This window comes from Balaenoptera musculus, chromosome 9 (assembly GCF_009873245.2).
Source record: "Balaenoptera musculus isolate JJ_BM4_2016_0621 chromosome 9, mBalMus1.pri.v3, whole genome shotgun sequence".
NCBI lineage: Eukaryota > Metazoa > Chordata > Mammalia > Artiodactyla > Balaenopteridae > Balaenoptera > Balaenoptera musculus.
In genome coordinates this window covers 41,465,356-41,489,448 of record NC_045793.1, presented here as the reverse complement: position 1 = coordinate 41,489,448, position 24,093 = coordinate 41,465,356, and the positions used below count along the sequence as shown (strand labels likewise).

The 24,093-nt window shown below is 41.0% G+C and overlaps 1 protein-coding gene across 10 annotated transcripts in view; it reads right to left on the bottom strand.

Moving 5' to 3' along the window:
- The window catches only part of ELMO1 (engulfment and cell motility 1), a 554,248-nt gene that overhangs the window by 388,319 nt on the left and 141,836 nt on the right, over positions 1-24,093 (bottom strand). For all 10 annotated transcript variants that reach the window (XM_036863258.1, XM_036863260.1, XM_036863259.1 and 7 more), the window contains one exon: positions 6,801-6,851. In XM_036863258.1, the coding sequence (XP_036719153.1) occupies positions 6,801-6,851 (51 nt within the window). The remainder of the gene's footprint in view (positions 1-6,800; positions 6,852-24,093) is intronic.

Here is a 24,093-nt window from a genome sequence, read left to right as displayed (position 1 = left end):
TGGGCAGCAGGAATGGTTAGTACAAAGGAGGAACAGGAGGAACAAGCCTGGCATGTCTGGAGGGACAGAAGGAGGACCAGTGTATCTGGGGTTGGAGAGCAAAGGAGAAAGCGGAAGGAGGTGAGGACAGGCAAGCAGACTGGGCCAGGCGGCCTAAGGAGTGCATGAGCAGCAGAGCTGGAGGAATCCTGGGTGGTGATGAGCATCCCTGACTGAAAGAATGCAATTTAAGTATCTAGACAGATGTGTGGTACCTTTGGAGCTCTCAAAATAGCATTATATTCAAACCCTGGAAGCCACCAAAATGTTCAACAATAGGACAATGGTTAAATAACTCATGATATAGTCATAGGATGAAATATCATATGGAATTAAAAATGAAACTTTCAGAGAATATAGGATAGCATGGGCACATCTTCATGATGGAATATTAGGAGAAAGGGTAGGATGCAAATATATTTTATTGTTTGAGGGGCAGAGGTATATGTGTATGGGTGTGGGCGTGTATCCGGTGGAACGTAAAGGAGAAGAAGAAATATGTCAGATTTGCTCACCACTTTATTTCCGGTACCTAGAACAGAGCCTGGCATTTACCAGGAGTTCAAAAAATTTCCACTAAATGCATGAAGAAATAAATGAATATATATGCACACATATTTGCATAAACACAACCCAAGGAAACAAATCAAGATATGACCCATTGTTATTTATGAATTGTAATATTCTACATAATTTTTTGTAGCAAGCTTCACTTTTCAAATATTCCGTGAGTCTGCAATATTTTTATGTTTGGGGGAAAATCTACATTATTAAAAAATAAAATAACCTTAGTTCTGATTTTTCAAGCAGTTAGCCCAACTGAAAAGAGTCTAGCAGCTATATGCGTGATTGTATCAGAGAGTAAGTTTTATTTTCTGGCATTGTCCTAAGGATAGAAAACAAGTTTCGCCTTGAGCCCCTCAAACAGCTCAGTGTGACTGCCTAATGTCCTGGGCTGAGAAAGTTCTGGGCCCAGGCTCAGAGGGAAACAGCCTCCGAGTGATCACAGGTGGACACAGAACGGATATGTATGGTAGAAGTGTGCCAGGTATTTACCATCTCTATTCTTTAAGGTCCTACTTAAAATTATTCCCAAGAAACTTCCAGAATGGTTCTGGGTCCGTGATACCAATTAAGAAGTAATCTAAAATGTCCTTAGGATCACAGGTTTCACAGATATTTTCAAATGTACACTCAATATTGCCCAGCAATCAGGCTACGCTTTCCTGTGTCCCTCCAAAATGACTCCTTCACACCTTTTCTTCTCTCCTTCAACTCCCCCATCCCCTGCTTCCCTCACACCAGTGATCTTGCCTCACATTTTATTGAGGAAATCAAAGCAATCAGCCAGGAGTTCCTGCACCTTCCTACTTCAAAAAGCACAGCCAGAGTTCCTTCATCTTCCTATTTCCAAGGACACGGCCCAGGGTCTCTACTCTCACGCTTTGCTTCTTCCTGATTCTATCTATGCACCTGGCCCCTGTTTCCTATCCAAGGTCAATCTTTCCCTGCAGCTCTAGAGCCCTTACCCTCTCACCTTCTCAGGTATTCTGCTTCTATTTTGTCCCCCTTTCACCCGTACATCAGTTTCTCTCCCTGCAGTGGATCATTTCCAGCTGCAAACATCTCTAATAGGTCGGTCCTATCTTAAAAAACAAACAGAAATGTACAAACCTTTGTACATTGAGCCAATCAATTCACTTCCAGCCGGGCCCTCATTTCACTGCTTCCACTCTCTGCAAAAGTTCTGGAATAAAGAGTGGGTCTAAAGCTGCAACTCACCTCACCTCATACTCTCTCTCCTCCTCACCTCCACGAGGCTTCCGCCCTCACCCCTACCTACGCGGGGAGCGGCTCCATCATGCTACCAACACGTCTGTGCAGCACACCCGCCTCGCTCATCTGATCTTCCTACTGTCTCGGCAGCCCTCAGCACACCTAAGTGTTCCTTTCCTTCTCCTTGAGGCACTTTCTTCTGTTGGCTTCTTGGCCAGCTCCTCCTCCAAACCTGGGAGTGTGCCCAGGGCCCTGCCTTCCCTGTGGCGGACAACCTCACCCAGCCCATGGCCTTCCACGCCACGTACCTGTGACGGCTGGCACACCTGTATTCTCCAGGCTGCCAGACACACATTCCTAACTGCCTGGTTGACATGTTGTGCTCACGGGCACGTAACAGGCATCTCGAACTCTTCATTTTCCCCTTCCCAAACTTTCTATTCCAGTAAACAGCACTACTGTTTATTGTGCCCAAGTACCGGGCCATCCTCGCAGCCTCTCTCAAGGGGCACCACATCCAAAGTATCAGGAGGTGCTAGGGCTCGCCCTCTAACACTCCTTCAGACCCTCCATGTCCTTACAACGCAGGCAGCCCGCACCATCTTCATCTCCTGCCGGGACTGCTGCACTGAACTCCTAACCTGTCCCCCTGCCACCTACAATCTGTTCTTGGGCAGCAGCCAGGGTGATCTTGTCACTCCTGTGCCTAAAAGCCTCCACTGGCTTCTTTCTAAGTTAGGCTCATAGGGCAATGGAGAGAAATAGAACTTAAGACAGCTTACAATTCTTTTCAAGTTTCTCAGCTCAGTGGAGAGAAACTGGTTCCAAAAATTTTAATGGCCTCCCTGTTAAGAATCTCTGATAACCTGAATCCACAGAGTAACTGAGATAACACTGTTTTTCTTTTTGCCAGGGTAACTGGTCCCCAAAATCAGTGTGACAAGCCCTCTGACCCAGATGCCTCTAATATCATTTCCCCAAACGAGAGACAGCAGAAAGGCAGGGTTATGCTTAGAGCTGACAAAGCAACAGTAGATACTTGATGAGCAGTTTTATTTAACATGTCCACACGGGCCAAATGAGGGATAAAAGGCAAGAAGAGTTCAGGTCATATATAAAACAGCTCTTAAAAATCTAATAGTTTGGAATACTGGAATGGTTTTAGCATGGAATGTTATGATTCACCTCTTGTATACTGTAGTGACATTATGATATGTATTTGTGTATTTATTTAATTAAAAATAATACCAGCACATGGTATAGAAAATATGTAAGCACTACCAGAAGTTATAAAATGATAAATAAAGTTAGCCTAATGTTAACAGTTTCTTGTGTTATCCCTTGAGAATCATTTTTATCCTTCTATCAACATACATACACCTCCTTTCCCTGTGCATAATGCTGTCACTCCACACACAATGTTCTGCAACCTGCTTTTGCACTTAATAATAAAATTTTAGATGCCTCTGAGGCGGCACGTGACACATTCTTTTTTACAGCTACACAGTATTCTATCACATGGTTATTACCTAATGCATTTAACTAGTCCCAACTGACAGACAGTTAACAGGTTTCAGTTTTTGATTACTGAAAGCAATGACGCATACAGCCCTGTATGGGTGTGTATGGTGTGTGTGTGTGTGTGTGTGTGTGTGTGTGTGTCCTTCAGTGCTTTTGTGAGTCTATCTATTGGATAAATTCCCAGCAGTAAAATTGTTAGGACAAAGACATATGTATTTTAAGCTTGGGTGGATACAGCTAAATTGCTCTCCAAAGAGGCTGTACCAATTTATACTCTTGACACCACAGCGTCTTTGCCTCACACCTTGATTATCTAGGAGTGTAGATTTTCATCTCTTTTGAGAGAAAGATTGAGTTTTTTCTTTCATATGTATCTATATCTATATAGATCTATACAGCTATAGCTAAATAGCCATATATAGATCTATATAGATCCATCTATCTATATATATCTATAGATAGACTATATGTATAGATTTATAGATCAAGAGAGAGAAAGAAATCATTTTTGTTTATAGCTTTTGGCCATCTGTTTTGGGGGCAGTTCATTTATTCATAAGAGATCCTGCAAATTGAGGAATTAGCCCTCTATTTATCATGCATGTTGCCAATTGTCTTCCTTAATTTGCTGTTTTTGACTTTGTTTCTGGAATTCTTTCCAAACATGAAGGTTTTGTGGGGTTGTTTTTATTTTTTGGTAGTCAAATTTATCAATCTTTTTCTTTATGACTTCTGGGTTTTGTGTCCTACTTAGAGTGGCTTTCCACACTCCAAGACTACAAATATATTTACTGTGAAAACTTTTTAAAACAAAAATTTCAGGAAAGTGAAAACAATGGTCTGGGAACGCAAGCTTCTTCTAATAGGAACAATAGCCAAAATTTATGTAAAATGTGCTTTATGCAACGTGTGACCTCAGGTTAGATTTCCACAGGTATTATTATCATGGCAGGTACAAGGGAACACTACTTAGCTGCACAATCTAAAGGTCTCCAAACCCTGAAATGCTCAGAAATTCACACACATTTGCACACATTCCCTGAGTATGTTCATGGCTAGATTTTCATGATACTGGAGAGATAGATAAGGATAGGACACCTAAAAAAGATACATGTTTAAGATGGTCACTAGAGAGATTGTCTAAAGATGTGCAATGCAGAGGAAGACGATCAGCCAAGTGTTGGACTTTTAAAAGAATAAAAATGCAGGGTTTTTTTTTCGATCTTCTCTTATTAATGCCCTATTTTGTTAGGAACAATCCAGAAAGGATAGTTCTATATAGAGGGGGACTGAAAATAAATCCATCAACAAAAATACCATCACTGATAGAGTGGTGGTGAGACTCAGCACAGCTGCACATTGCCTAAAACAAGAGTGTGTGTATGCATGTCTGTACGAGTGTGGGCATGTGTGCGTCTTTTCTGGCTACCGGGAGAGTTTAGCTGAGGTAGATGAAAGGACTTGTAAAAGCTAGTACAACACTGCTTGCCAGTTTCTTTATGGTACTCTAATACCTCCTAGCAAATTTAATAGAGACAGCTATTTTTTTTAAATCTATTTTTATTGTGTATGTAAAAAGTGAAAGAGTTAGCATATGCTGACCCATATTTTTCAGTCAAACACAAAATAATTTTTTAAAAAATCTACCAGCAACAAGTGAAGTTTACAGATTCAAACTATCTTGATTACAGAGTAATTCCCAATTCTATACCCTGTGGCTACAGTCAAACCATAAATGCTTACTTAAAGTGCACGTGCCTGGACCCTATTCCTAGATATCATTATTCAGCTTCTCTTTAAAGGCTCAGACATCAGCATTTTAAAAATTCTACCAATCATTCAGGTTTGGGGACCACTGTCCTCTGGAAAATGTAAACCAATCTCTTGTAGTGAATTCCATCGTATAATATTGCCTTGTGCACTGGCTTTCACATCTCTCCATTCACCGTGCTGGGTATATGAAGAGCACAAGCTCCATTGTCCCCAGTGATGCCAAGTCATGCCATGGTGTTAGTACGTTGACTTTCCAGATGCTGACAAACTCCACCCTGCCAAACACCTAACGTTCTTTCAAGGAGTAGCTTAGCGCTGCAGAAATTTTGTTCATGAACCCGTGGCAAATAAAAAAGAGAACTGACTTCATTTAGTGAAGGCCTAGATTTTTTTAAAAAAAGCAGTGCCTTTCTAATTCTGAGATGAAACAAAAGGCAAGGTGTACTCTTTCTGCCCATCAAGCAGATGAATAATTTCAGCAGGATAAATAGGAACTACGAAACCCAAATGAAAACCACGGTCTCTAAAGGTCAAATTAACATGAATTCATGATGACTAAAGTAAGAAGATCAGTGCTAAGGCGGACAAAAATGTCTCAGCTCATCATGTAGCCACTGAAAAATGAGTATGAGTGATAATTCCCATTAAGTGGAAAAGAAGGTACCAAAAGACAGTTCAGCCAACGCCAGCAGCATATTCTTATGGAGTCCATCACTGTGTTTAGGCTCAAAATGTTACTGGGTAAAATGTTCAGGAGTCTGTAAGCCTCTCTAATGTAATTTTCGACAAGAAGAGTTTGTGGTGGTTACAGTACCCACAATTTAATTTTAGCCAGATGCTTTTCCCAATTTTTAAATTTATTTTTAGCCTACCACATGGCTTCAGTGGAAACCGAAAATGAGAGCTAGACACAGTTTTCATCACATATGCAGAGTGAAAATAGTAACACTTGGTGTATTTTGTGCAGATTATTTTTTAGGAAAGCGATAAAATGCACTGTGAAAAATACGTAGTTGAAATATGCTAATGTTACTACCCAAAGTATCTATAAACCAGCAAGAAAGATCAAGATAAGCAACATAGTTGGCTGGAGTAATCTAAATACGCTGTAGCATTTTGTTTAGCAGCTTTTATCTGGAAAACTTTAAAGTGTTTTGTTGTTTTTTTTTCTAGAATCAGCTGTCGGTGAAAGCATAAGTGGCAAACATTTCTTAAACTATATTTTTATGAATTGTCATAATGACTGACCAAAACTAGAAAATGCTTAAACACTCTCTTTCACACACAGACACACCCTCTGACTTCAAAGGGAAGTAATGTGCTGTCTCTAGTTTTGTTTCCTTTGTTTGTTGTCGCCATTTGTTCAGATGGCCTTAGGTGGAGCTGTGGGCAGGCAGGGAAAACCCATCAGTACAGCTGAGTTATCCCATCTGTAATATGAGAATTGCTGAGATGACCCCAAAACTCAAACTTTAAGGTCAATATACTTGCACATAACCTGGAACAAAAACTGCCCTTTCTGTAATGGGAAATAGAAGGAGGGGCATTCTTGCCAGTCCAGAATATGAGGACCGTCCAAAGATCTTTTGTTTCACACAAAAGTCACCGTGAAAAATTAACATCCCATAATCCCTTTAACAAACTGCAGATCAAAGACTTTACTAGAAAGCTACAAACAAAGATCAACTTACTGGAGATGTGGTTAATCGAAGGATAGTGCCATTTTTTATTTCATTGCGATTCTGGAAAAGAAAAAAAAAATCTTTGTAAATCTTCAAGTGGAAGCTTGGGAAAGAAGAGAATAAAGGTAAATATAATCTAGCAGAGACTCTATATAATAAGCATTCATATGATTCAGTTTATTCTCACTTGAGTAATTTTGAGTTATTTCACAAAGAACTTTAAACTGGGTCCCAGATGTATTAACTTTAATTTTTTTCCCTTCAATTCTTTTTGTTTAACTTAATTTTTATTGTATTTTGGAGTATAGTTGATTTACAATGTTGTGTTAGTTTCGGGTGCACAGCAAAGTGATTCAGTTATACGTATACATATATCCATTCTTTTTCAGATTCTTTTCCCATATAGGTTATTACAGAATAGTGAGTAGAGTTCCCTGTGCTATACAGTAGGTCCTTGTTGATTATCTATTTTATATATAGTAGTGTGTATATGTTAATCTCATATTGTTAACTCATCCCTTCCCCCCCACCCCCGACCTTTCCCCTGTGGGAACCATAAGTTTGTTTTCAAAGTCCATGAGTCTGTTTCTGTTCTGTTTCTTTATACCAAGTCATGGACAGCATTCAGTACAGAGGAAGTGAATATAAACCCAGAAAACAGGAATACGGGGCCCAAGGATAGCAATCAAAAAAAGCAATTTAAAAAGGTTATTAAGGGAATATGACCCAGCAATACCATGCCTACATATACACCCAAGAGAACCGAAACTGTATGTCCACAAAAAAACTTGTACATGAATGTTCATAGAAATGTTATTCATAATAGCCAAAAGTGTAAACAACCTGAATGTCCATCAGCAGATGACTAGATAAACAGGATGTGGTAAATCCATATAATGGAATATTATTAGGCCATAAAAAGAAATGAAGTATTGATACACACTACCACATGGATGAATCTTGAAAACATCAAGTGAAAGAATCTAGAGGCAAAGGCCACATATTTTATGATTCCATTTATCAGAAGAGGCAAATCCATAGAAACAGGAAGCAGATTAATGGTTTCCAAGGGCTGGGGGAGGAGGATATGGGAGTGAGTGCTAACGGGTGCAGGGGTTTTTGGGGGGTGATTAAATGTTCTAAAATTGATTATGGTGATGATTTCAGAAATCTGTGAACATAGTAAAATCCAATGAATCGAACACTTTATAAGGTGAGTTTTTAGGTACATGAATTATATCTCAATAAAGCTCTTCTTTTTTAAATGAAAGGTTAGAAAGGAACCTGGTTTCTTAACATTTGCTGGTCCCTACTGCATTTTGCCTTGAAGTTAAGAACAAACAGCATAAATGAGCAGATCCCGAATCGGTCCATCTCCACTTGGCAAGTGTATTTGTGGTGAGTGTCTTGAAACTTTGACTTAGCATCTTCAGCATTGAAGGGAGAATTTCACTGGTAGTTTTCTCTTCTGCCACCAGAGTACGCACCATGCTCAGCTTTCAGGAGTTGGCCTTCTGGGAGTCACACCACCACATCCCTCACCCTGGAGCACTGAGGCCAGGAGGTTAATAAAGTGCCTTGTGGGCCCTTCTCCTGTACCATTTCAGACAAGTCCCAAGCTAGAATTTGCTCAGGATGCAGCAGGCACACTGAACTGGTGGGAAATTTCTCAGGATGAGATGCCAAAAACACACAGAACACTCACTCTCCCCCTCAGCCAATTCTGACTACTTATTGGAAAATGAATTTTGTAAAAGAATTATCTGAAAGCGAACAGGCTTCAGGCCAATACTCTCTCCCAAAGAAAACCTAATCTGAACGTTTTATACTGAGTTCAGGCCTGAAAACTCCATACTGCCAGATCCAAACCTTCCTCGGGCAATTTCAGCGCAATCTAGAGCATCCCCAGCCAGACACCCTGGGCCACCTCTTGAGAGAGAGCAAGGTCCTCGTTACACCAAGTGTGCAGGCAAGGGCTGAAGAGCCACCTGGCAGCCAGGCTCAGGTATGAGATGGTGAAATGAATTTCAGTCTTTTAAAAAAAAAACTCCTTTCAACTCTAAAGTTCTATGCCTCTATGAGAACTGGAGAGGAAGACCACAAATAGTAATTATAGAATTAAGGAAGCCGAACACATAGCATACCTCTTTCCTGTCAGGTTCTAAATGAAAGAGAGTCAGAAGATGAAAGACTAAAATACCTCCTTTATTAGTGATTATAGAACACAAGGCTGAGAGTGAGAACCAGCAGACAGATAACTAAACCCTCAGATGAACATACCCGTTGAGGTAAGACCAAAGGCAAGTTCCTTCCCAAGAGGAAAAGGGGGCCCAGTTTATTCTTCCCAAATAACGAATCAAGTAGGGAAAGAGGGTATGAAGAAACCAGGAGGGTTTAGCAATAATCTCTCCTCATGAAAATTAGGAGTGACGATGAGGCATTCCTAATAAAAGCAATAAACTAACATTTATTGAAAGGCACTGGGGTGAGGGTTTTTGGTTTTTGTGGGAATGCTTATTTAACCATCATAATAACTTGATGCTCATTTTAAAGATAAGAAACCAAAGCTACCAAGAGGATCAATTATTTGCCCAACATCATGGAGGGGGAAGGGCGGACTCACACTCATCAGGGTGGGGAGCATATCTGACACCAGATGCTGTGCTCTCTCTGGAAAAGGTAAGAAGATCTAGATCTTGCATTTATCTTCAAGGGGGGAGCTCATCCCCTGGTCAACATATATGAGAGCAAAGAAGTAAGAATGGTATTAACAAATGCTCTGCAGATTCCCAGGTGTTCCCTGGGATGCCCTGGTCACGGGGCACCGGGTGGGAGTATGGCCGGGGTGACCTCAAGCAGTTGACTTCCAGGCCCCCATGTTGGCTCCTGCAACGTTGACTCCTGACTTTCTGGGACCCAAGTAGGAGTTCTTTGAAGAAAAGGTCTTGAGGATTGTTTAAAACAAAAGCAGTGTTAAAACCACTGACAGGCAGGGCTGGGTTCAAACGACCTCCGACTCGCACCAGCTGTGTGTGCTCAGTGCGAGCTACTTAACCACTCTGATCTAAGTTTTCTCTTCCCTAATATGGGAAGAACAAGTCATTGCTTAGAGAATGTAGTAAGAACCAGAGGTGACAGATGATCTGTGCCTGGCCTAGAACTGGTTCAAAAATGAGAGCTATCGGGACTATTACACCGAGAGCAGCACGCCTCCCTACCCAGTCGGCAGTCCATTTGCCCTCTGTCTCTTCTTTTTCCCTAAAAAGATGTTTCTTAATCAGCATTTTGTATTTTGGAATAAAAAAGATAAGTAGAAGAGCCACTATTATATGCATTAAAAACGTTCAGGTCCCGACAGAAAGGTAGATCAAACTGAAAGAAATAGGCAGTGGTAGACATCTGCTTCAGAGACTATTCTATCAGGAAAATCACCTGGATTCCACCTCATCTGCCACAGACTGATGACACCCTCTGCTCTCCAAGGCTGCCTGACTTGTGATGTAGACAAAGGAAAAGGTTTGGACTTACTCTTAATTTCAAAAGTTCCATCCAGACACTGCAGCATCACTTAAGAGTTGGATTTCCAGACAGGACCGTCTCAATTGGATCCACATTTCACTTCCTACCTGGGGAATCTGCTACAAGTGACACGGCTGCCCTTTGTGTCAGCTTGTTCAGGTGTAAAATACGGAGAGCACCTGTCTCCTAAGGCTGTTCTGAGGATTAACTGAAATAAGCCATTTAAAGTGCTTAGAACAGAGAATGGCAAACACCTTGCAGACACGAAAAAAAGTTAGCTGTTTATCATTAGTGCAAAAATAACATCTAAAAAGCACAGTGCTGCGTATGCTTATTTGTTTTTAGCTAGTCTCTATATGTAATCCAATCAGTAAAAATAATAGTGCCATCTGTGTTATCCTGAGTCTAAGACTTTAGGAAGTCAGCAGCACATATCCAGCAGAATAACAGTTAGCAACTGTACGCCTCTTCTATCAGCAGACCAGCATGGCTGAGGAGGGGGTCTGGCGCACAGCGTGCTCCGCATCAAAGGCTGGGGAGCTGCCACTCACTCTTTTATCATAGTCTCAGGCCTCTAGGTCTGTTTCAGAGGGGCCTTCTTTGATGCAGTCCTCCAAGCATTCAATAAGGGCTGTGTGTGTGTGTAGGGGGGGGGGGTGTGTGTGGGTGTGTGTGTGGGTGTGGTTGTGTGATTGTACTTCCTATCCTGTCCATTGGCTGCCTCCCTCTACCCGCTGACCATCACCTCTCGTTGAACCCTGACCAATACACCTCTACCTGCCGAGATGCTGCCACAGCTTGGCCTGGCACTGTTCTCCCTTAGTGAGGTGACTAATACACTGGCCAGCCTTGCCTCATCAACAGGTTACGCCACTGATCTTTGGGAAGCAGCTTTCAACAGAGTCAAGGTCACCTCTCTCGAGCCAGACAAGGAACACCACTAAATGACATATAAAAGCACATGGGGAAGGAACAAAAAAAAAAGTGAACTCCCTCCCTTCAAATGAAGAGGGGGATTCTGCAATAATGAAGAATGTATCCATCAACTCACAGAGCCAAGAAGCTGTCCCATGCCCCTCTCTAGGAAATCAGTCTTTAATCTCCGATTCTCATGGGATCTTCATACCATTGGCTTTAGAATCACCATGAGTATTAAAATGCAGATTTCTGGAACTCCCCAGCTCGCCAAGCCCACACTCAGGGACCTGGGACTCTATATTTTCACTATGCCCCCAAGTAATTCTGATGTACAATAAAGTTCAGAATCATCCCAGTCTAATTCATAAGACCATGCATCACATTTAGAATAAGTATTCTGAATTTCGAGGTAATAAAGTGAGGCAAACAAGACTAATGCCAGCTCCTCAAAACTGAGGAGGAGAAAGCAGCAGAAAGAACATTTCTGCGGGGTAATGTCCTAACGGCACACAATGCACAGGGAGAATGACAAGGGGCCCAGTGAAAGCCCGCTAAAGCCCCGCTGTCCCATTTACTCCTACCCAGCAGTGGCAGACTGTACTAGTCCCTGACATTCACAGGCGTCTCGATAGGATGTCTTTGTGTTTCTTCACAGAACCAGCTCAGTGACTCGGCCTCTGTGTGGACTGGATAATAAGATCCTGCAGAAAAATGTCACTGTTGTCATATTTTTCCCTCTGAAATTTATCTCAGTATGCCAACTTTCTATGTAGCCAGACAAATTAGGAATCATTCCCTGGTCAGAAATTCCAAATTCTACCCCTCTTCCTGCTATTGAGCAAGGAAAGCAGGAGGTCAGAGGGGGAGGGGGAGGGGGCACTTACACCCCCACAAGTCCAGGAAGCTCCAGGATCTTTTCTTTGGCTCCTTCTTCTCCTCCTTGCTCTGTCTTTGTCTATCACTGTCTCTCTCTCTAGATGTGATGAGGCCCTTACTTTGGACGTATTACTAGGAAATAAGGCTGTTCTTCGCATCCATTACTCAATCATCACAAAGACTGATTTTGCATGTAGACCTGATCCTTTCCATCCTTTATGTGTCCATTTGCATGATCTTCGGATCTTTGGGCTGAAGGAAATAAGTGAGGACCGCATATGACATGCCGGTTGCTAGGTTACAGAGCAATGCCTCTAGACGGAGGACTACAGGTCTAACATTTGAGGAGGAGGATAGAAATACCCTAAAATAAATCTGAACCCGAAAAAGCCAGGAAAAAAAGGCTGAGAGGTGAGGTGGGGAAAAAGGATAAGGAAGAAAGGGTGGCAAACTATTCTAAATGTACGTTTTCCATAACTAATATTTCACCCTTCCCCCGGGGGTCCTTACCACCAGGGACCACGTTCCTCCCCCCACTCCTCAGCCCCATATGGCTTTAGCAGCTCAACACCACACGTGGATTTGAAGGATCTTGATTTGATTTCTGTTCCACTCTTTCTTCAAGCCTCTAGCTAGGTTCTCTTCTCAGTTATTGTGTTTCTTTAATCATTTTACGTTTCACAGCACCCACGTACCATTTACACAATTCCCCAAACCAAGAGAAGACAGACAAGACAGGTGTTAAGTAAGATTCTGTTAACTACTAGTTTGTGCTGTGTAAACACAGACCGGAACGCTTTGCTCTCTTTCTACCTGTAATAAGACCTGGGTGGAAGGAGTGGAGTGAAGCGGGTAGACAGCCTGCAGGAGCCCAGGGAGTCTACGGGGTGTGGTGAGCCCAAGGGGAGGAACAGCAGGAGAATGCCTGTCCCCCTTGGCATTTTAATCAACTGCTTGTAGGAGACAGAGAAAAAGAACAGTGTTTTTCTGGAGAAGAACATGCTTATCTTAAAGCAACAGGCACTATTAGATGTTCACTGATGCTTGAAAAGAGGCACCCTTTTAGAAAGTCAGGGAAGATGCTTGTTTCCTCAGCCACTTTCATATGGCAGGAGTGAGCACACACCTGCCTCTACCTGGTGTCCAGGCCCCAGGACCAAAGGCTCAGGGTAGAACCCAATCCATGTCTGTGTCCCTCTAACATCCTAGGATAAGAATTGACTGAGTCCAATCTGTTAAAAAGTAATAGGACTTCCTGGCAGTCCAGTGGTTAAGACTCCACGCTTCCACTGCTGGGGGCGTGGGTTCAATCCCTGGTTGGGGAACTAAGATCCCACATGCCACGTGGTATGGCACAAAAAAAAAAAAAGAAGTAATGGCAGGTCACTATTTAGATGGAATCCACCTTGAAGTCAGAGTAGTCAGTCCCTTGAGCACAGAAGGTGAGGGGGATCATTTTGGCAATACAGATGGTGGGATAAGCACCAGCAAAGACATAGTATGAGTGTCAAAGGATGAGGACGTGTATTCATAGACTCTCTTTCACTACAGGTGCTGTGCTGGGAGAACAACAAGGTGGTGAGGACAACTGACCAGCAGGGGTCCGGGAGCCTGGAAAGCGCAGTGAACTGGAAGGAAGGAAGCTCCAGGTTGAGCCTGGACCAACTGACTTCCCATGTGACCTTGGGCAAGTCCATTGGCTTTAGTTTCCTCATCAAAAGAATGGAAGCAAGGGGCCCAGCATCCAAGGTCAATTCTCTTCACTTCTCTTTTATTCTCAATACAATAAACAAAGAGGAAACATTTAAGGCTTTTGAGCATTATGACCAAGGGGATGTTTCAGAGAAATAAATCTGTCAGCAGCAGTGAATTAGAATGGAAAGGGAGTAAGTGAAGGAGATTGGGCAAGGTGGTGGAGGGTTCCAACAACACACAGCTGCCTCCATCACTGCAGAGCTTGGCACTTACTAAGTTAGACCCCAGGCTCCAACCATAGGACTCCTGGCTCGGAGCACCTCCAGTCTCCAAGTTAACAATCCAATAGATAAACCCAAGAACCGAAAAGCTGGTAAGTAATAAGTTCTATGACAAAAATATGTGCCTTTCCTCCCACACATAACTTGAAGGACAGTAAACAGAGACACATTTTTCATGGGTTGTTTTGTAATGTTTAATAAAAGCCTTAAAAATCAAAATCAAATTTTATGAATTTTTCCTTTGGAAACATCAGAGAGGCAGACATTTTACAAAAGATGTCCACTGAAACATTGTTTATAACAGAGAAATACAACTAAAAGCAAGCCCAAGTGTTTCAGTTGTTCATTTATTGTCTCTCAACCCTAAATCCAACATTCTTGGCCTCACTTTGTATATTGGAGCTGGACCCTGCAAGCATTTCCCGTCTGCCATCGTAGGAGAATGTTAAGCTTCACCAAAAGAGAACACTGGAATGATCCTGCCTGGTCATAGAAAGGCAGTTCTCTTTTGAGCCACCATTTTAGTAGTAGTAGTAGTAGTAGTAGTAGTAGTAGTAGTAGTAGTAGTAAATGTAGAAGTCCACAGGTCTGATCCACCCTCAGGCCCTACTCCTACCAGAAGCCACTTCCAAGCAGCTCTGCTTACTCAGCCTTCCAGCCAGACACACTCCCGTAGTTCAGCACAGGCCTGCATCCTTCATCACTGTGGTGATGCCTCTGTGGTAGCCATGCTGTCTTTGAAGAGCCCTGGGGAAGGGGGCCATGCCCCCTGGGGGGTCTTTAGTCCTTAAATTGTCCTCTCCTCCTCAGACTAGAGGCCACAGCTACTTTGCTACAGCCGCTCCTTCTGGGGACCCACCAGAGTCCTTTTCTACCCCTTTGCTCGCAGTTAAGAGATTCCACTAGTTACTGATGTTTAAATTAAATTTCCCCAGTTCAAATAATGATATTTGAACTGTATCCTGACTGAACCCTGACTGATATGCCACATCTTCCAAATGTCACTTAATATGAAGGAAAATTTAAATAAAAATGGTAAAACAGGCCAATGATACATAATATAGCCATTAAAGTGTTGGTATGAAAGAGTGCTTAATAATATGAGAACACGTCACACTGTATTGTGAAGTATGTGGAAGGAAAATAAAAAACGGAGTACGTATTGCGAAGAGAGCTCTCTAAAATGAAGCTGGGGGCCTTTAAGGAAGTGTGACCCATGCACATGTCAGACTGGATGGAATCTGACCTTTTGACCTGATGAAGGGATCCAGAACACCTGCCAGAAATTCAAGATACTTATCGGACCCTTATCCTAAAATAACTTGTGATGGTCTATCGACTTTTTGGACTCCTATCCTAAAACAACTTGTGGTTCCTTAAGGACAAATATTTTCTGATTCACGTCAGTCAACCACAGTTCTCACCAGGCAACTTTTAACAACCTGGTGGCTTTTTGTCTTTATAAGCCCCTGACTCCTTCTCTTCCAGAACACTCTTTCAGGGTTACCCCAACCTATGTCTTCTGAATTGCAATTCTTAAGACCCCAAATAAACTCTTTTCTTATTTGCAGCCTCCTGTATTATTTTTTTAGTTAGCAAGTGAAAAATATAGGTTGCAAAACAGTATTGCAGTATAAGTTCAAATTGATGGAATATAATATGTGTGTATATACTGATAAAATGCTGGTGCCCAGGTAGATAATCAGGTGAACAATGCTCTTCACTTGCAACATGAAAAAAGAAAAGAAATTAAGAAAAATGCCTGATATTGTATTTGCCCAACCCAGCTAACGAACACTGGTTATGTTTCTAGGGGAGAAAGCAACCTCCCTGGTTTTGGACAGAAGGACTTGCACAAGCTGGGGTGAACCACGTCGACCAGGCCTTACCCTACAGTCCCATTTTTCTATTCATTTGAGATAGAGACTTGATTGCCAGGCCCTCCTGCTATCAATTTTAACCTACCCCCCAATCAAATGACATGTGCAAATGTTTAAACCTGGGTTGCGATGGGCAAATTAGAGCCTGTGGTCTTAGAAATCCACAAAGTGCTGGAGAAGAGAGCTGCACTTACAGGAAAGAAGCTCATGCTTGCAAAAAAGAAAGATTTTAAAGGGCCATTCCAGTGGCACTGGCAGGGATTACTAAGGTTGCTGCTACAGCTGGGAAAATACCAACTCCATGGTCTATTCTAGGCAAAGCCGATGCAAACAACAGACTAAGGAGTGAGAACGAGGCATAAACCTTTAGAGCGGAGGAGAGCTACGGAGCTAAGTGGGATGGAAACACAAGAGGAGGAAGAGTGACCGAGCTTGCCGGCAGCTTGCCGGCTGGCTTCAAAGAGACAGTGTGGCGTCACCTGTCATCCTGAACATCACCTGCTGTGATGTGAGCCTCCCCAGCACTGGCATCAGACGGGCCTGATTCAAACCTTGGCATCATCACAGACAGCTCTGTCACCCGGGCATTTGGCACAGAGCCTGGCATATAGCAGGTGCTCAGTGAACATTCGGTAAATTAATACACGGGCTTGAGAACACCTCCGAGCCTCCCTCACTGCTGCATGAAGACTGTCACACCTAGACCATATGGTGCTGTCATGGGCATTAAATTAGACGGTCCTAACAAAGACCCTGCCTGGCACACGGGAAGGACTCAAAGCATCATCCATAAAGAAGAGGCAGCTTAGGTACCGGGTACTGAAAACATGAAAAATCTGCCAGATCAAGAAGGGGGAAGGCAGAGGAAATACAGGTCAAGTCATTTTGTCTCCCTGCCTGGAACACTGCAGGGCAGGGATTCTTTTTCCTTTCTTTTTGCCCCCTGGTCATGGATGTTTTGGCCGTCTGGTGAAGCCTATGGGTCACGTCTATAAGTAACGTTTTCAAATGCATAAAATAAAACACATGAGCTTGCAAAGAAACCAACAGTTACTCAATTTTTTTAATTGTACCATAGTAATATATATGCTGCTTTATCAGTACAGGTATCAGCAAACTTTTTCCAGAAAAAGTCAGATACTAAGTAGTTTAGGCATTGCAGGGAAAGAAATTTTCTGTTGCAACTATGATACACAAATGAATGGGCATGGCTGTATTCCAATAAACTTTATTTACAAAACCAGGTGGCAGCCTGGATTTGGTCCACAGGCTATAGTTCACTGGCGCCTTTATTAATGCATGAAATAACAAGATACATTATAAGCGCTAATAACTACCGTAATTTCTAATTAGTGTAATGATCATAAATGACATTTTGAGATCACTGCAATAACAGTAATAAGTGGAAATATCTATGATTTCTACCGGTAACATCAATACAGACACTGTTTATACTATCATGGCTGGTTGTCTACATTCATCATTGAAATAATGCTAAATTTTTATTTTCATACAGTTATAACTTTCTTCCTATACAAGTTCATGGAGCCTGGGTTAAAACAGTGGCTTTCCACTGTACTTAGAAGAAAATCCCTATTCCTACAATGGTTTAAAAAACTCCCGATGTGGCCCTGGCCAACCTCTAACAATCATATCTGATACTCCCCCACTCCCCAGCTCACTATCCTGTTCCCTTTTGTTCCTTATCACACCAAGCCCTTCGTGCCTCAAGGCTTCTGTACTGGCTGTGCCTTTTCCTGCAATGCTATGATCTGCCTCCTGGTGACTCTCAAGTCTTGAGACAAATGTCACCTCTTTAGAAGGACACTCCCTGATGCTTTACAGCAATCTTGGCTGCAGATGGACATCTGGGGCCTTGCGGAGAGATGCAGATTGCCCCAGAGCTGGCACAATCCCAACGTGAAGACCCAGAACCCAGACATTAACCTTGGGTAACACAAACCCTGACAGCAGAATTACAACCTTAGAGCAGGAGTATAAGTTCGTTTCTTGGGGTGCATGTAATTGGAGGAAGAAGCCCCCAATTCTGGAAACCATGCCCACTCTCCTGTAGCCTTATTTCATCCATATCTGGTTATTTGGAAATTTAAACCAAGTCAAGTCGTATTTCTGACCCATTCTTGAACCTAAATTACATGGCTACCCTGGCAGACTAAGCTCAACAGCAATGCCTGCCTACCACACTCTGCCCCCAAATCTTTATCATGTTACCCCATTTATTTCCTGCAGAGTACTTACTCCAATCTGAAAATACCCTGTTCATTTTTTTTATATCTCCTGTCTGTCTCCACCCACACCCATAAGAACATACACACGAGAGGAGTGGGCATCTTCAGGTTTTGTTCATCACCAGTGTCAAGAACAGTGCCTGGTATGTAAAACATGCTCAATACATACTTTTTGAATGAATGGAATGGATATTTTAATCGTAATAGGACCTGAAGCAATAGCCAGAATATATCTGTAAACTAAAACTAACTGGCCACTTATGTCTTCAAAGACAGAAATACTGTCCCTTTCTTCCTCCCACAATTCAGATAAATCTCAGACCATCTTTCCTTTCCTTCCCTATTCTACAATCTTCAGTCAACCAGCGGCTATTTATTTCTTGCCTACTAGGAGGCACGTGTATCATTAAGCATTTTTTAAAAAGGGATAACTGAGATATAATTGCTCATGTTCCACTATCAATCCTTGTGTCCTCAATAATGTCCTGAATGGAAGTGAACCATATTCCACCACATTGTTCACCTAAGCCGCAGCATCAGGCTGCTCTAGCACAGAAGCAGAGTTACAAACAGCCCCAGACATCTACAACTGAGCTCTGACGCTCACAAAACCATCCAGAACCACTCCCAGAAACTCACCTGTTTCAGCCCTAAGAGGAAGGGCCCAGTGATGAGAAGAGGCCAGATAGAGGCCTTAGAAAAGCAGGATTGGCCTCAGTGTTGGAAGTGTAAGCACCCAACAGGACACACTAGAGAACAAATGGGCTTTAGCTTGAATCCCACTAGAGGTTCCTCCCTTCTATCCTATCTCTTCTTCCTTCTTGCACTAGGAGAAGAATTAGAGTTTAAGTAGACTTCTCCAGAGGAGTCAGTATGGATGATAAATGAAAGAGGAGGGAATTAAACAGGCAAAACTTTGAAAGTATTACCATAAAAATTCTAGAAGAAAACATAGGCGGTAAGCCTCTTGACATGGGTCTTGGACTTTTTAGATTTGACACTAAAAGCAAAGGCAACAAAAGTAAAGAAATAAACAAGTGGGACTACATCAAATTAAAAAGCTTCTGCACAGCAAAGGAAACCATCAACAAAATGAAAAAGCAACATACTGAATGGCAAAAAATAATTTACAAATGATTTACAAATCATGTATCTGAGAAGGGGTTAATACCCAAAATATGTGAAGAACTCTTACAAGTCAATAGCAAAAAAACAATCTGATGAAAAAAAAATGGGCAGAGGAACTGAGTAGACATTTTCTTCCAAAGGAAAATGGCCAAGAGGTACATGAAAAGATGTTCAACATGCCTAATCATGAGGGAAATGCAAATTAAAACCACAATGAGATATTACCTCACACCTGTTTTCATTGGCTATCATCAAAAAGATAAAATAATAACAAGTGTTTGCAAAGATGTGGAGAAAAGGGAACCCTTGTGCACTGCTGGTGGGAATGTAAATTGGTGCAGCCACTATGGAAAATAGTATGAAGGGGCCTCAAAAAATTAAAAATAGAACTACCATATGATCCCACAATCCCACTTCTGGGTATTTATCCAAAGAAAATGAAACCACTGACTTGAAAAGATATATGCACCTCCATGTTTACTGCATCATTATTCATAATAGCCCAGATATGGAAACAACCTAAGTGCCCACTGATGAATGAATGGATAAAGAAAATGTGGTATACATATATACAATGAAATATCATTCAGCCATGAGAAAAAGGAAATCCTGTCATTAGCTACAATATGGATGGACCCTAAGGATACTATGCTAAGTGAAATAAGTCAGACAAAGATAAATATTGTATATCTCACTCATCATATGTGGAATCTTCACACACACAAAAAAAGCAAACAGAACTCTAGTTCATAGATACAGAGAACAGATTAGATTGGTGGTTGCCAGAGGCGGGGAGTATGGGGTGGGCAAAATGGGTGAACGGATTCAAAGGTACAAATTTCCAGTTATAAAGTAAATAAGTGATGGGAATGTCATGTACAGCATGGTGACTACAGTTAATAATACTGTATTGCATATTTGAAAGTTGCTAAGAAAAAAAGTGTTAACTACATATGGTAAGGGGTGTTAACCAGACTTACTGTGGTGATCATTTCACAATATACATAATGTTGAATCATTATGCTGTACACCTGAAATTAACATAATGTGTCAATTATACCTCAATTTTAAAAAACTTTAAATGTATTAAAAAGCTAATCTACATCTTAGCTTTTCTTCTTGTTTTTCACTGGAGCATCCACCCTGCACTTGGACATCCAGGCCTTGCCTCTAGAAGCTGTCTGTCTTGTCGGGAGGACTAACCCTAAATCCCTGTAAGCACAAGTGAAGTAGTGAGCAAGAAAAAGAACACACTAAGTCAGTTAGGACAGGTGTTTTCCTTAAGAGTTGATCCAAAGATAACAACCAGAGAAACATTTCTTTTATAGACTTATTCTCTGCCATAAACGTGTCTATCCAGATGAATTAACTAACTGGTATGAAGGGACTTCTACTTGGTGAAATAAATGCCTTTTTCACATAAAGACTCTGTAATGAGATTTTGGTTTTTTACTATAAAAAGATACTGTGAAACAAGATGACATACATCAGAGAAACATTAGCTGATTTAAAAGAAAAGGCTTTTAGCAAAAGGTGAAAATTTAGATAAAACTGAGTTAAAATCTAGGCTGTACAGTTAATCATATATAATCATCAGGTTATTTAATCTCTCTGATACTTAATTTTGTTAATAATAAAAAACAGGAAATACACTGATAAATACATCTTGGTGTATTTGCAGAAATTAAGCTCAACAGAAAGCCTTGTACACAGCAAACACTCAATAAATCGTACATAAATAATCATAAAGAGTGGAAGTGCTTAAAAACAGATATGATTTACGATAGATACAAAATTATGAGGTACCTAGGCACATATATTACTAAATATATACAAGAACTTTGAGGTAAAAATTATGACTTGTTGAAAAAGTTTAAGGAACATTCTAATAAATGGAAAAATATATTGTTTTTGTGGATGAGATAAACAATATGCTAATGAAAGCAATTTCCCTCCAAAATTAATCCATAAGTTAATTCCATTTTAATCAAAATTTTTACAGGATTTGACAAACTGATGCTAAAATTCATTTGGCAAAGTAAAAGACTTACACTGCGCAGGGTGATTTTGATAAAGAAAAAGAAGACAGATTCATCCCACTAAACATCAAGTCTTGTTACTGAGTTGTAAGTGCTCAAAGCTGTATGGTAAGGAACAAAACAGAAAGCCACTGAGATGCCTATAATCACAGAAACTTGACTCACTACAGAGGTGACGATGTAAATCATGGGGGTGGGAAGATGGGTAATGAATTACTCAATAAAAGGTGCTAGGAGGAAAAAGATAAAATTAGATCCCTACCTAATAGAAACATGTGCGCACACACACACACACACACACACACACACACACACTCTCCCTCTCTCTCTTTCAAAATGGATTAATGATCTATACGAAAATCAAGACTCTCTAACTTCCGAAAGAAAATAAAAGAGAATACCTTTATAATACCTGACTAGTGGAAGTGCTTTTAAACAAAACATAAGTAGCCCAAGCAATAAAGGGAAAAGTGATCAATCTGATCATATTAAAATGGTCTTATTAACTTCTGTTTGACGAGAGACACCATAGAAAATTAAACAGTTACGGACAGGTGGACTAGGGGGAGCTTGATAAGAAAGAATTGTCCATCTCCTATAAAGAACTCCTATAAATCAATGAGAATAAAACACTCCCCTCCCACTATTGGACGAAGACTGTACAGGCAGTTTGTAGAAGGGAAATCTGAAGCATAACAAACATAGGAAATAGGCTCAGCCTCAGCGATTAGGGAAATACACATTAAAGCCACAAGAAGTCGCATGCCCCCCACCCCCCATCCAGTTGGCTAGCATTAGCAGGACTCTGACAGCAAACACAGAGTGAAAAGAAGGGAAGAGGAACTCTACTTTGTGGGTGGGACCAGGCTAGCAGAACCGCTTTGGAAAGCAGTTTGGCAACTCCTAGTAAAGTTAAAGATTCAACCCAACAGCTTCCGACCTTCTATTCTGGAGAAATGTTCAAATGGAATCACGTGAATACATGAACAAGAATATTCATGACAGTACTATTTGTGATACCAAAATTGGGGAAACAACTGCTTATCAGCAGAAAAAAGGATAAATCAACTGTGCTTTATTCATGCCATGGGACATTATTCACTATTTATCTCAAAAATATAACTTTGAGTGAAAAAATTAAATTGCAAAATGTTACCTTCAGTATGATACCAATCATTTAAATTTTAAAGTATAAAACAATTCCCTATATTATTCGTGAATACATACATATGTAGAAAATCTATAAAACATTCATGAGAATATTATACATCCATTTCAGGCTAGTATTTACCTCTGGGGAGGGAGGAATAGGAGGAGAGACAGGAGAAATGATAGAATAGTGATGCAGCTGGATTTGCACTTTTCTAAAAAAGAAAACCTGAAGCAATAGGCAAAATGTTAACCTCTGTTAACATCTAGATGATTGGGTGTATGGGTATCAGTTATATCATTTTCTGTACTTTTTGATATGTTTGAAATATTGCATGCTTTAGAAGTTTTAAATTACTATTTAAATGACTTCTGATTTAAAAACAATCACTAGTGCAAAACTCATCTGTCTAAATCAAAAGTAGTGGTTGGATTTCTTACATCTATGCATTTCTTTGTAATGAGGGAACAATTAAAGATAAACATATATTTAAAAACAATGTGCTGACTATAAATTAGCCTTGCACAATCCCGCTCTTCTTTTCCCTGCCAACAGTTACATTCTTAAAACAAGCAAAATGCAGCCTTTTTAAAAAGTGCCTATTAGTCAAGCCAGTGGTTTTCAAATAATGGAATCTTTTTGTTCTAGAAAGGGAAAAAAATCCCTCAGAACCTAAAATAGACAAAGAGGTATTGTATTAATATTAACATGTTTTATGAGCTTAGGTTTGTAAATGTATATTTTTTAAGGTAATCAGCAGGAATAATGAGGTTTTTTTATTAACATAAAAATTTAATATCTGGCATTATGGATGATCATTACAATAATATAACAAGCTTCCACATTCAATTTGCTTTTGTGTTCTGTTATCTTATTCAGTGTAGAGAAAATCTGGGTACATTCACACAATGTGCTCATTTTCTATTGTTACAAAACAAATTACCAAAACCTTAGAAGCTTAAACAAATGTATGATGTCACAGTTTCTATGGGGTCAGGAGGGTAGCACATTTTAACTGGGTCCTCTGCCCGGGGTCACACAGGGCTGAAATCAAGGTGTCAGATGGCTGCATCCTTATTTGGAACTCAGAGGCCACTTCCAAGTTCATTCCAGTTGCTACTTAATTTGTTTCCTGTGGTTGTTTGACTAAGATCCCACTTCCTCCCACTTCCTCCCATTTCCTCACCAGCTGTTGACCAGGGATCACGCTCAGCTCCCAGAGGTTGCTCTCAGGTCCTTACCCTGCAGCCTTCTCCACAACCTGGCAATCTGCACCTTCTCAGGCCAACAGGAGAGCATCACTTTAATGCTTCACCTTCTTTAAAGGGCCCATCTGATTAAGTCAGGTGCACAAGGCTAATCTCCCTTTTGATGAACCCAAAGCCAACCCAAAGTCAAGTGATTATGGACCTTAACTGTATCTGCAAATCCCTTTGACAAACTGTGATGTAATCACCTGAGTGACATCCCTTCATATTCACAGGTCCAGACCACACTCAAGAGGAAGGATTTGTATGGGGCATGCAACAGTAGGGGATGGGAATCTTGGGGGCCACCTTAGAATTCT